The sequence below is a fragment of the Trachymyrmex septentrionalis genome, unplaced genomic scaffold (assembly GCF_001594115.1).
Source record: "Trachymyrmex septentrionalis isolate Tsep2-gDNA-1 unplaced genomic scaffold, Tsep1.0 scaffold129, whole genome shotgun sequence".
NCBI classification, from domain to species: Eukaryota; Metazoa; Arthropoda; class Insecta; order Hymenoptera; family Formicidae; genus Trachymyrmex; species Trachymyrmex septentrionalis.
The window spans coordinates 94,609-108,640 of record NW_017304428.1 but is presented as its reverse complement, the minus strand read 5'-3'; the positions used below and the strand labels follow the sequence as shown (position 1 = coordinate 108,640).

At 28.8% G+C, this 14,032-nt stretch overlaps 1 protein-coding gene across 2 annotated transcripts in view; it reads right to left on the bottom strand.

Moving 5' to 3' along the window:
* LOC108756607 (phosphoribosylformylglycinamidine synthase) overlaps nucleotides 1-14,032 on the bottom strand; it is a 70,496-nt gene that overhangs the window by 38,217 nt on the left and 18,247 nt on the right. For both annotated transcript variants that reach the window (XM_018500541.1, XM_018500540.1), the window contains one exon: nucleotides 168-309. In XM_018500541.1, the coding sequence (XP_018356043.1) occupies nucleotides 168-309 (142 nt within the window). The remainder of the gene's footprint in view (nucleotides 1-167; nucleotides 310-14,032) is intronic.

Genomic DNA, 14,032 nt, shown 5'->3' with positions numbered 1-14,032 from the left:
TGTTAATGATATGTATATGAGAAAAGAAAAATAGTGAAAGGAAGAAAGAAAAGAGAAAGAGAAAGAAAAAGGAAAATAGAGAAGAAAGAGAAATGTTCAATTGCAAGAAAATTAATATCAAATTTATATAATATCTACGAGTATATAATAAAATAAAAGATACATACAGCGTTTATTACTTTTTCGTTTAATCTTTTTTTATGTTTAATGCAATATCTGATTGCTACTTCTATTCTTTTTACTTTATTTAATTTGATAGTTTTGCATATAGAAACCACATTGGTAGAAAATGCAGTGGAGAAATTCAATCTACAACAAAAAGTTATTGATATGCTGAGTATAATATCAGGAGACACAGTAGTGTCTCGCGCTAAGACATGCGTAGCGACATGACAGCGCGAGACCGGCCGTGTAATTTTACGTGAACCGTACTATATACATAAAACGTCCCCTTCAAAAAAAATACATTAAGACTTTTCGAAAACTATAGTAGATACGGAATAATGTTTCTAACAGGAGTTGTATGTTTCGAAGGAGAACAGATCCAGATAACAAAACGTTCCTTGGCATAAGAAAAGAAATAGGTGTTTAGCACAAATTTCTCTTCAATTGCCATCATGTTGCTGTCACCAGGGCAATAATAATTTCGTTTAGAACAATCTAAAGCAGACAATTGTTTGCGCAAACGAGAAGAAATGTTATAGCAAACTTATTGCCATAAATGTTGCTACAATCTGTTGGAAATCGTTTTTATAAAATACTATTTAGTTCACATTTCTGTCAATTGAATGGAAATGGAGCGTCATCAAGCATTATATGACACCGTCACCAGAGGAATGCATAGAGTTAAATCTCTTTTATTTTAAAAAACGACATAGAATAGAATAAAAAACGCAGCATTAAAAGATTTTTCAGCTGTATTTTAATGAAATAATTTTTCGAAGTAAGTCCCAAGGACTCTAAGATGAAAGCATAATATTTTTTTCAAATGTTTACCGAATAAATGAAATCTCCTAATACTTTAAAATGTCTATCATGCTTATTACGCTTACCGAGAATACTTAGATCACATTTCATTCACGTTCGGAGAGCTCGTTCAAGTTTAAAATACCGCCAGATTACTGGCAACTTATGAGAATAAGATTTTAGGCTGAAACTGTTTCCATCATGTTGCCCTGTAATTTCTAACAACTTATTATACGATCAGTTTATAGGAAGGTAACTATTCCCATCAAGTTGCTCATAAGAGATAAGGGTGATCTATTGTACAATAAGTTGCAACATTCAATTGCGAGTCGCGAAGTGACAATTGCCAAATCACAAATTGTAAATCATTGCAATACCTAATCCATTTGGATGTCGAAAGTTGCGAAATGTATAGAAACAGCCAATCTTCAGTACATAAGATGAATAATTTTAAACAGAAATTTATCTATAGAACTTTACCTCTTAAACGATGCCTATAAACATTTAGAGTTTGTTAAATACAATTTGTACAAAATATATAGAGAAATAGACCGATCATTACCTGTTCATATTAGCGATAGTTTTTTTCGTCAATAAGAATTAAATTTTAATAGATTATGACAGAGTGAATTCAATAAAATAGATAAAAAATTAAACAATTTACGTTCTCGTGAGCTAAATAGGAGAATAAAACAGATTAAACCAATTTGATATAATCTATTAACCACTAAAGCGTCTGATAACACATGTATCTTTTGTTCTTCAAAAAATGCTAAAATTACAACCAAAGAGATCTGTACTTTCAATTTTGAAATGACATATAATGATATTAACATCACACAGGAAAAAGATTTAAATCACAAAGTTGATAATATAAACAAAAATTGGCTGGTCAATCTAAGTAGTTGTGATATTCCAGATAAAGTAAAACAAATATTACAGCTAGTCAAAAATTTAATCTACCCAATAACAAAATAAAGAAAAAAATGACGAAATTCATTAAACATATTGAGAACAATATTTTGAAAAATCATGATGAAAAATATCATAAATGAAAAATCATGTGCATTAATTCATAACGAATCAATTACAATTTTAAAGACATTAAATTACAAATATCATATTGTTAAAAACAATAATAATAACATGATTCCATTAAAAGCATAGACACCACAAAACGTTTCATTTCAGAACATACTGAAATCTTAATTACACGTGCAGATAAAGGAAATACCTCAGTGATATTAGATTTAAACTGATATAAGACTAGGATGCATGAGATTTTGTCTGACAATAATACATACACAATTTGTAATAAGAATTCTATAAATATAATTACAATAGAAATTCGCACTATTAAAAAAGTGGAAAAATAGGAAATACATAGATCAGGCTACGTATAAAAAACTGTATGTGTTTGACGGTGATTCACCAAGATCCTATAGGCTGCCAAAAGTTCACAAGGATGGTAATCCTTTAAGGCTAATTATAAATTGTATAAATAGTCATTTTACCCTCTAACCTTTTTAAAAGACATAATAGAGAAAAGTAACAAAAAAAACTTTAGTTACATTAAAAATAGTAATGATTTGGAAAAATTAAATGGTTTAACTTGAATCTAATTATAAAATTGTTTCTTTTGATGTTGTTTCCTTGTACACTAAAATTCCTTTAGATCTGGCTATTAAAAACATAAAATGAAGATGGAGCTTTATTAGCAACAACATCAAAATACCTAAAACCGAATTCATAAAAGTAAGCGATTAAAATTATATTAAATTCAACTTTCTTTGTGTTTGACAATAAAATATTTAAGCAAATTTTCGGTATGCCCATGGGATCATCGTTATCACCTATATTAGTGTACATGGTTTTTACAAGATTTAGAAAATAATATTTTTGCTACAATTCCTGATTTCATACCATTTTATTATCATTATGTGGATAACATTGTACTCGCAGCATCACAAGATAAAATTGATTCAATAGTTTGTAAATTCAATGCTTACCACGAAAGGATCAAGTTCACTATTGAATATAATGATAAAAATGGTATTAGCTTCCTGGATGTGAGATTAATGATAGAAGAGAGAAAAATAATTTTTGATATTTTGAACAAACCTATCAACTCCAGAAGATATCTTAATTTTAATTCGAATCATCCTATCAAGCACAAGAAAAGTGTTAATCATAGGACAGTTGGACCGAATAATTTTTCTATTTTCTCATCTTAAGTTTCAGGAAAAAAACATATTCCATAATCCAAATATTTCTGAATAATGGATATCTTATCGATTTGATTTTTGCCACAATTAACAATCAGATCAAAACGCTCTCTCATAGATCTTCGGCGGATAAATATAATGACGATAACAAAAACAATTCTCTTGACGATATAAAAAATTTTTCACAGTTCTTTATTTTAATGGTGTTTTGGAAAAATTTTAAACCGTTTCTAACAAATTTAACTTTAAAATTGCTTACAAACTGAACAATTATTTAAAACAGAATCAAGTTCAGTGGTGTCACGGCAATTAAACAATAATCATATCATGGATTAGAATAACATGATTCTTGATTCTGGACTGTACTTTTTTAAAAGATCAGTCTCTGAAATGATTTACATAAAAAAACAATTGTTCGGTATTAACGAGCAAAGCGACGCGATTGCTTGCCGATTACTTACCGATTTTGTGTCACCATCCCCCCTTAGACAATTCGTCTCCTACTCTCTTTTCTGCATCTTCTTCATAAGTATAAATAACAACTTCTGACACAGGCAGATGTTAAAATTATTTCATACAAAAATGTTCTCTCTCCTCATCATTGAATTTCGCATAACTTTTCGATATCATAGGTACGTTCGCACTATTATTCTATTTTATATAATTAAATTTTTTAATTTAATCTTATTCATCACATTTCCTGTTAGAATTTGGTAATTTTACATATGGTAATCGTAATTAGACCGAGGATTAGCTTGTCATAATAAAGGGTCAACATTGAGCTAAAAATCTGTTATTTTACGATTTGTGTTTAATTATGTAACTTATTTTATCACGTTGAATCAAAATTGTTGTGACTTCATTATTTTCGTACATCTTTGCCTGATACTATAAGTATGTTGTACTATTATTTAATTTTATTTAATTTTATTTAATCTTATTTCCTGCCAGAACTTGTAATTTTGTGATACACGGCAATCTTAATTAGACCAAATATATGAGGATTAATTTGACGAATTAATTAATCGATATTGGCTCAACTCTTGCTAGAAAATCGGTTATTTTACGTTCTGCGTTTAGTTATGTAACTAATTTTGTTTTTACTTTATTATTTTATTTATTTAATTATTTTACATACTGAAGATAGCCACAGCTTAGCCGAAACGTTTATGTTTATTTATATCAACTTGAGAAATTTTTAAATATATGACTTTCGCTAACGACATCCAGCATGTGGCTTTTTTGCTCTTTTATTTATATGTGAACTTGATTAGTTAAGATTGTAGCATCTGGGTTTTAATCTTTCATTTGATGCATTAATTTTTTACGAAAAATAATAATTTTTGATAGAGAAAGTTGCTATTACTTGGGTTTAAATTAATAACGCAAATACAATTAATTAATAAAGTCGCATTTTGAAGACTGTGTCTAAATTTAAAGAATGTTGTATATCAAATTAACCGATTTGCTATACAATACGAATAAATTATTTTATTATTTTAACGGAGAATTTGTCAAAATTTCGAAGCCATTGGAGGTTGTACCTCTTATTTTCATTTTTGCACTGAAAATTCATTTTTATGTGAAAATGAATAAATGAAAATAGCCTTAATTTTGACAAATCTTAATCAGATCATGATCCTGAACAATATTCAAGAAGTTTTAATCATTGCTTTAAACCTTGGATAATGCTAATGCCGGCGATATACTGTAATATTCGAACCTTATAACTTAAGAAGTATGAAAAAATATTTTATTATAGTATTTAGGAAAGTTCTCGAAGTAAGCTACAAGAATGGGCAATGAAAAATGGAGGTTCCCATTTAAGAAATTAAAGGTAACCTTCACATGATTTTCAAATAACTATCCAAGGTCAAACCAACGATAGCATCTTATGTTCCCCTCTAAACCATACAACTTTTGTCTAAAATATTTTTCCGTATCTTCCATATTTGTCGAGATATTTGTCTGGTTCGATTAAAATAACTCATCTCCCTGGCGAAAAAATTTCTATGCCAAAGTACGCTAAAAAGTACGCCTTTCTACTTTTATGACTATGGCGTAAAATCGCGTTGTTAAACATAGAAATAACTATGCCAAGTTACGCGAAAGATATAAAATGGTGTACTTGAACCTAGTTAGGCACGTACGCTAAAGTACGTGCAACTAATAATCATTACTTCCTGAACTATGCGTTTCTATGCCGAACTACGCCAAACTAATTTTTATTCTTTCATAGTATTCCGAAAAAAATATACTATTCTACGTTTTTTTTTATGCGGAATTACACTCTACATTCTGATAGCTGAGCATAGAAATATTGGGTCGTCCGGAAAGTTCGTGCAACAACCTTGGGTTATCCGGAAAGGTCCGTGCGGAAAATACGCACGGACTTTCCGGACGACCCAATAAATATGCCAAACTACGTCAATTTATTGAATTTATTTATTAAATGTATGAAAAAATCGTTTCCTGAAGTATGTGTTTCTATATCAAACTATTTCAAAGTACAATACTTACCTTTTAATTTTTAGTTTGTGAAGTACGCCATTCTACGCCATTTTACGCGGAATTACTCTTACTCGACAGAACACGGCGGAGATGCATAACTTACTTTAATGTAAGGTGTAGTAAAAAGAAATCTATTATTTTTCCAATAGATGGCTTTAGTAATCTGTATCTCGCGTTGTATAAATGCGATCGATAATTACGCCAAATGGCGTTAGAAAGATAAGATTTCGTACTAAAAAAAACTCTCAGACAGTTTTGTGATTGCTTGAGTCAGTATTGTTTGAGCGCGTGTCAAAGATGGACACCAACAAAGAGAAACTACGCCATATTTTACAGTTTTTCTTCGATAAAGGCGAAAACGCAAGCCAGGCGGCTGAAAATGTGAATAGTGTTTATGGTCCTGATACTGTAACAGTCAATATCGCGCAATTTTGGTTTCGTCGATTCCGTTCCGGTAATTTTGATGTCAAAGATGCACCACGCTCTGGAAGGCCAATTGTCGAAAATGTCGATAAAATAATGGAAATCGTCGAGTCTGACCGTCATGTAAGCACTGTTTCGATTGCCCAGGAGCTAAACATTGCACAAAAAACCGTTTGGAACCATTTAAATAAGGCTGGATACAAAAAGAAGCTCGATGTATAGGTGCCACACGAATTAACGCAAAAAAACCTCATGGACCGAATTTCCATCTGCGAATCGCTGCTGAATCGCAACAAAATCGACCCATTTCTGAAGCGAATGGTTACTGGTGATGAAAAGTGGGTCACTTACGACAACGTCAAGCGAAAACGGTCGTGGTCGAATCGCGATGAGCCGGCGCAAACGGTGGCCAAGCCAGGATTGACGATCAGGAAGGTTTTGCTGTGTGTTTGGTGGGATTGGCAGGGAATCATCTACTATGAGCTGCTCCCCTACGGCCAAACTCTTAATTCGGACCTGTACTGTCAACAATTGGACCGTCTGAAAGAAGCAATCGCCCAGAAGCGGCCAGCTTTGGCCAATAGGAGAGGAATTGTGTTCCATCAAGACAACGCCAGGCCACACACATCGATAGTGACTCGCCAGAAGCTCCGGGAGCTTGGTTGGGAGGTTCTTATGCATCCACCTTATAGTCCGGACCTGGCACCAAGTGATTACCACCTGTTCCTGTCTATGGCGAATGATTTTGCTGGTGAAAAATTCGCCTCAAGAGAAGCTTGTGAAAATCGACTGTCCCAGTTTTTTGCCAATAGGGACGAGGGTTTCTATGAGAGAGGCATAATGAAATTACCTTCAAAATGGCAACAAGTTATCGAACAAAACGGTACATATTTGACCTAAATCGGATCATTCTAACTATGTTAAATAAAGCCTTCAATTTAATGCAAAAATAATAGATTTCTTTTTACTACACCTTATATTAAAGTATCCATGGTATGATGAAATTCTAATTCTATCATGATAGCAACGTGATGGCATTTTGAATTCATGCCAAATGAGTTCAAGATACTATCATGTTACTTTAAAGTACAGTGTAAATGTACTTTAAAGAAACTATGCTTAGAGTACAGTTTCGCGAAAGAAAACGTAAATCTTTGGAGTAGAATCCTATGCCAAACTACTTCCATGGTTCATTCGTGTACTTAGACATAGTTTTTAGCATAGTTAAGCGTACTTTCGGGCATAATTAGATTATTTTCTGGCATTTGCCGTAGTTTGGCGTTGTTTGGCGTTGTTTGACGTACAAAGGCATGAATCGTCTTATTTTTGTTTAAGAGTAAAATTCTACGCCAAACTACTTCCGTTCCAAACTGCGTATTTAGGAATAGTTTTTGGCTTACTTTGGCATAGAAATATTTTCATCAGGGCCTGTATATATACAATATGTATGCATATATATCCTGAAAGCAAAACCTCTCTGGTAGAAATGTAAAAATATCTTCAAATTTAATTTTACAATTACTTACAATAAAATTGCGGTAAAATGGTAATTTATGAGTAATTTTGGTTATATTTATTGTCTTTATAGTTTTATGTACAAATAGGCTATATTTCTATACTTATATATACTATAAAGTAAAATAATATTCTTCTAATATTCCTAATAGGAATCGCTGATAGAATAACAGGGCTGTTGACTAAATCTAAACATATAAGTGTAACAAAACGTGTCTGTGTGACAAGTAGACGACTTATGCTCAAGTATGTAGCTACAATATATGTCGCGCTAGGTTGCCGACTGATGGTATTGATCGCGATGTCGTAAGTGAGTGTATATCAATTGCCCACTAATGGTTAATTAAAAATAATATAATCTTATTGGTAAAGCAGTAAAAAATTACTAGAGGAGAGAGAGAGAGAGAGAGAGAGAGAGAGAGAGAGAGAGAGAGAGAGAGAGAGAACAGGCTGGTGTGTGCAATTCATTTGTATGCATCACTCCCGTCGTAAATCGTCCCTGATTTGGCATCTCTGCCTTAAACGTTGTTAGTTGGTTGTCTGCTGTACGTGACTGTTATTACTGAATGAAGCAGAACGTTGTGCTGGATTGTTGTCCTCATATGTATATGTACATGATCTTAAAAAATATGTAACAATGAAACTTAATATTATTATTCTTAAATGTCTATATATAGTTTGTTCATATTTAATACTTCTCATTCTAAATATAGGTATAGTTATTTGAACTGGGCCTCTATTCTCGAAAAGTATCCCACACGAAAAATTAGGGAAATACTATAGTATGCGTTACATATACTATAACACTTCTCTAGTTTTTCATATGCGATATTTTTCGAGAATAGGGACCCTGTAGCAGAATGAAACCGAACAGCTCACATAAATATAATCTGCAAAGTGATATATATTTCATTTTGCAGCTGGGAAGAGAGAGGAAGGTTGATGTTTGGAAACATTTTGTTATTGAGGAGCGAGAAGATAAAAATGCACTAGTCAGAAATATAAAGCATTATAAAAATGCAAATATTACGAGATTAAGAGAACATCTAAAAGAACCGTGAATCACAATGTTCTTTTTACTCAAATGAAAGAGCAGAAGATATGACAGTAGATGATGTTGATATGAATATCAGATAAAGTCTGGAAATACAATAAATTGGACTAATAATTCTAGTAAAAGCTCTTCTCCATCAGTGTTGAAAAAAAGATCATCACCTTCAAGAACTTCAAGTGAAATGAAATCATTTATTAATTTTATAACAAATGATAAGGAAAATGCGAATTTATTATTAAAATTCCCTTTTATTTACAGTTATTTATATTTCTACTTGTAGGTGAACAAAATTTTGCTAATCGACTTCTGGCTCGAACTTTTTTTTCATCCAACTGTAGTTTTGATATGATAGAGTAATGTCCATTGGCTAAATTTCTTGAAGTATCTTTGACCGGCATTTATTTCACCTACAAGATATAAATAAAGCAACTATCTCTTCTCCTTCTCTGTTAGATTCAGAATATAAAAAGGCAAAAATTAATGCTGCAAATAAAATTCAAGAGGCTTTAGTACTCGCAATAATGATAGATGGTTGGACAAATATTAATGGAGCAAGAATATTGAATATACTTCTGAGTACTCCTATTATTGTATTTTGGAAATCTTCTGATAAAAAATTCAATAGAGAAACTGATGAATATATTGCTAAGCAACTTGACTCTGTTATTTTAGCAGTAAGGAATGAAAAGATTTGGATGCTCATAACCAGATTCTGCAAGAAATATGCAAGTAGCTTAGAAAATATTAATACAAGAAAAATATTCTCATATATCATGTGTTGGATGTGCTGATCATTCTCTTCAAAACTTAATAAAAGATATAATGATAGTAAAATGTTTTAAAAATATTTACATTCAAACTAAGAACATAGTAAAAGAGATTAAATATTCGCATGTAAAATTAACTGCTTTTAAAAGTAAGAATGATAAGTATAATCAAATGAGAATTTCACTGAAATTACCTCCTAATACAAGATTTGGTTATGTAATTATATTATTAGAGTCTTTAGAGGCAAAGAACACTTCAAGCAACCTCCAATCAACAGACAGTTAAAAAACATTTTTAAAAACATTTTTAAAGACGTTAAAAATAGTGGATTAAGTCATCTTTTTTTGTTTAAAAAAACGTTTATTTTAACATTTTAATGAAACATTTATTTAAAGAAATATTTCTTTTAACATTAAAAAAACGTTTTTTAATGTCAAAATTTCAACAAAATTAGAAAAAATAATGTAGAATTTTTTTAAATTTATTTTTTTTATTAATAGTGTCTAAACATTACACAACTAATTTTATTAATTAATTCTAATTTTATTTTAATCTTTTTCACTTACCGGTCGGATTTTGAACCTGAGATCTCAGAGTTATGAGTCTTGTATCTTATCCATCACGCCATTTATAACTATCGATGCACACAATTCTTATTATATGATACACTATATATGATACACTTAACACAATTGTATTGTGTTAACTTCTCTTCCGTGATTATTTTTTATTATCCTGACCCGTCTTTCATTAATTTGAACTTTATAAAATAACATTTTTTTCATATTTATAGTAAACGTCAGATAAATATTAAATAAATGTTTTTTTAATCATATTTTAAATGAATAAATAAAACAAAAAACAAACATTTATAAAATTTTTAAAAAAGATTTAATAGACATTAAATAAATGTTTCCTTAAACCATTATTTCAAACACAAATAATTAATGTGAAATAAAACATTTACTAAACGTTAAATAAACATGAAATAAATATTTCTTATTACCACATTTTAAATGAATAAATAATGTAAAATAAACATTTTACAAATATTAAACAAACATTTAAAAAATATTTCTTTAAATCTTTATTTCAAATGAATAATTAATGTAAAATAAACATTTAATTAATATTAAATAAACGTTTAAAAAATGTTTTTTCGAACTATTATTTCAAATGAATATTTAATGTTAAATAAACATTTAATAAACATTAAATAAACGTTTAAAAAATGTTTTTTCAAACCATTATTTCAAATAAAAAATAAATTCAGAATAAACATTAAATAAATGTTAAATAAACGTTAAATTAATGAATTTTGAAAACGAATCTTAAAAAATGTAAAATTAATGAGAAATAAATATTTAAAAAATATTTTAAAAACATTGTCTGCTGATTGGAACAGTGTTAAAAAAAAGACTTGAATATTTCTAAAAAAAAATTAAAAACAAAGTTCTTGATGAGGAAGTTTTTTGGCCAAGAATTAAAAGTGTACTAAAAATATTAAAATCTATTGTAAGAGGTACTACTCAGTTAGAAAGCGATAAGGCTACTCTTTCTGATGCAGTTGCAATATTTTATAATTTAAGCAAAGTAATTGATGATTTTATTGAAAAAAATGATAAGCTGATTAATTTGAGAAATTGGCAAACTATCTTGAAAGCAGTTAACGATAGATCTGAAGCGTATTTGAAGCCTATACATTTTGCCACATATCTGTTAGATCCAAGATAATATATATATATCAGGGAAAGGATCTTATTGACATTCAATTAATCTATTCTTATGAAATAATAGAAAAATTGGCTAGTCATTTAAAAATTTAGAATGAAAATAGAAAAATCTTAAACAATTTAGGAGATTTTCGAGAACATACAGGCTTTTTCTCATATGATGTTCTATAGCGTGCCGCAAGTAGCCATAAACCATCCTCTTGATGGAAAGGGGTATGTGTGGTTCTAAAATAATTTCACCTATTGCATCAAGATTGTTACAGCTGTCATCCTATGCTTACGAAAAAAATTGGTCAGAATAGAAGTGTCCATTCTTTGAAAAGAAATAGAAACATGAAAAAGTATCGAAGCTTGTCGCAGTGCAATATTTCTTGAGAACAATAAAATCAATTCCTTATAATTCTCATAAACTTTGCTACCAACACTGTTAAAAGACAGTTTTACTTCCAATGATGAATCATAAAGTGAGCAAGAAATAGAGAGCGATGAGGAATGAAAATTGTAATACTTTTTACTTTTACATATAATTCTTTGTATTAATATTTTAAAATCTAGCTTTTCATTGTATATGTATTATGTAAAATTATTCTATATTTTGACTTAAGTATTCCGGCAGTAGTGCAATTACAGAAAGTTATTTTATTTTTCATACATAATTATATTTTTGTTTTTATTCTAGTAAAGATTGTGTTTGACAATCTAGTCGTTAAAATAGCAAGCAAATAAAAGTGTTATGAGATATAAAAAATATAATTTAAGACTACTATCACATCTTTTTTATTTTCAAAATTATAATAAAAAAATTTATTTGAAGTTTCTCTAGTTATACTATGTACCTATATATACTCGTATGTATATAATTTCCTAATTATTATATCAATATGTAGTATCAAAATAAAAATTTAAGTTAAACAAAACGTTTGTAACTGAAGACTAAATATTCTTATATTAAATTACTTTATTTTTCTAATTTTCTTAAATTACCATTTTACCAGCCTCAAAAAATTACCGAGTAATTTACTGTAATTTACCGGATAAGTTATTGTCAAATTGGGTCATTTTCATCTCTACTTCCTGATAAAAAAAATTAATAGAAAAAGATTGAGAACAGTAGGATTTCTATCAATTTGTATCATTTTCTGATTTCGCAAGCATAACGATTGATTGGATATAAATTCTATCTTATTTTATCGGATTCTATAAGATTTGTACAAGGTTCCTATAAGATCTGATTCAAATTAATGAATTCACGAACCAGATTCCATATTCAGAATGATAGGATTTTTCTATCGTTCTCCTTATGAAAATTTTTCTCATATTTTTTATACAAATAAATTAAAACATTTTTCAGAAATATTCAGCAAATTTACATCTTTTCTCAGAATTTTTCATACAAGTAAATTCTAAAATATTCTGAACTTTCTCATCCCATAATTTTTAAAAAATATTCTTAAATTATTTAGATTTTATAACATTTCATAAGAAATTATACTTACAAAAAATATTAAAAATCTTACGATATTTAATTAACATACTTATATGAAAAATTCTGAAAAAAGGTATAGATTTTTTGAGAAATGTTTCAATTCGTATAAAAAATGTGAGGAAGTTATAAAAATAAATAGAAATTTTAAAAAATTATATAGTAATTCTGAAAAATTATATGAAAAATTCTGCGAAAAATTTTCAAGGTCTGTATCAACTTTTTTTACCAGAGCTGCGGAGACAGATTTTGAGCAGAGCCTGCTACCAGTTTTTGCAGAAAAGACAACAAATTGTACACAAAGTTTGTACTGTCACATTGTCAGCAAACAGCTGTCAAAGATACAAAGCCTGCTGACATGCTATGTCAGAAAATTGATGACAGAAACTGATAGAGTCTGCTACATGACCTGATACCAGATTGCGAGTAGAAATACGTAAAAAAATTATGTATGTATAATTATATATGAAATTATGCATAATTGTATATAAGCAATTTTTTTAACATTTTTCAAACTTATTTTTCTCTAAAACAAACAGTGCAAAAATTATCCCTTTAATTATTTTTTATGTTTCCACATTACTATTGTTATTTCTATTACACTAAAAAAAAAATTTTACAAAAGAAAGAGGGATGTATGAATATATATGGGCATATTTCACATATATGATTATACGTGTTTATGAATATTTATGTATGTTTATATATGTTTATACATATTAATGTATTAAAAATTTTTTTTTATCAAAACATTTCTACATATTACTACTAGATATTATATAATTATACATATATACATCTATACAGGATGTCCCGAAAGTTTTTGCCAATCGCTTTTGTATAGATAGAATGGACTAAACTGAGTCGAAAAGTCCTCTATTTTGCAATTTTCGCAATAATTAACAAGATATTAATTATTAAAAATTGTCAAATATTGGTTTTGAATAATTTTTTATTCAAATATTATCAACTTTACAGAAAAGCTGCAAAAGACAAAAATCATTTATTTTCTTCTCATAAAGTTCTGAGAATTTTTTCAGAATTTTTTAATACCATATTTTTTCATGGTAAAAATAAAATAATGCAATACTAAAAATTTCATCTTTTTAGTATTGCATTATTTTATTTTTATGCATTATTTTATTTTCATGAAAAAATATGGTATTAAAAAATTCTGAAAAAATTCTTAGAGTTCTATGAGAAGAAAATTAATAATTTTTGTTTCTTGCAGTTTTTCTGTAAAGTTGATAGTATTTGAGTAAAAAATTATTAAAGACCAATATTTGACAATTTTTAGTAATTAATATTTGTTAACTATTGCGAAAATTGCAAAATGGTAAGAGGACTTTTCGAC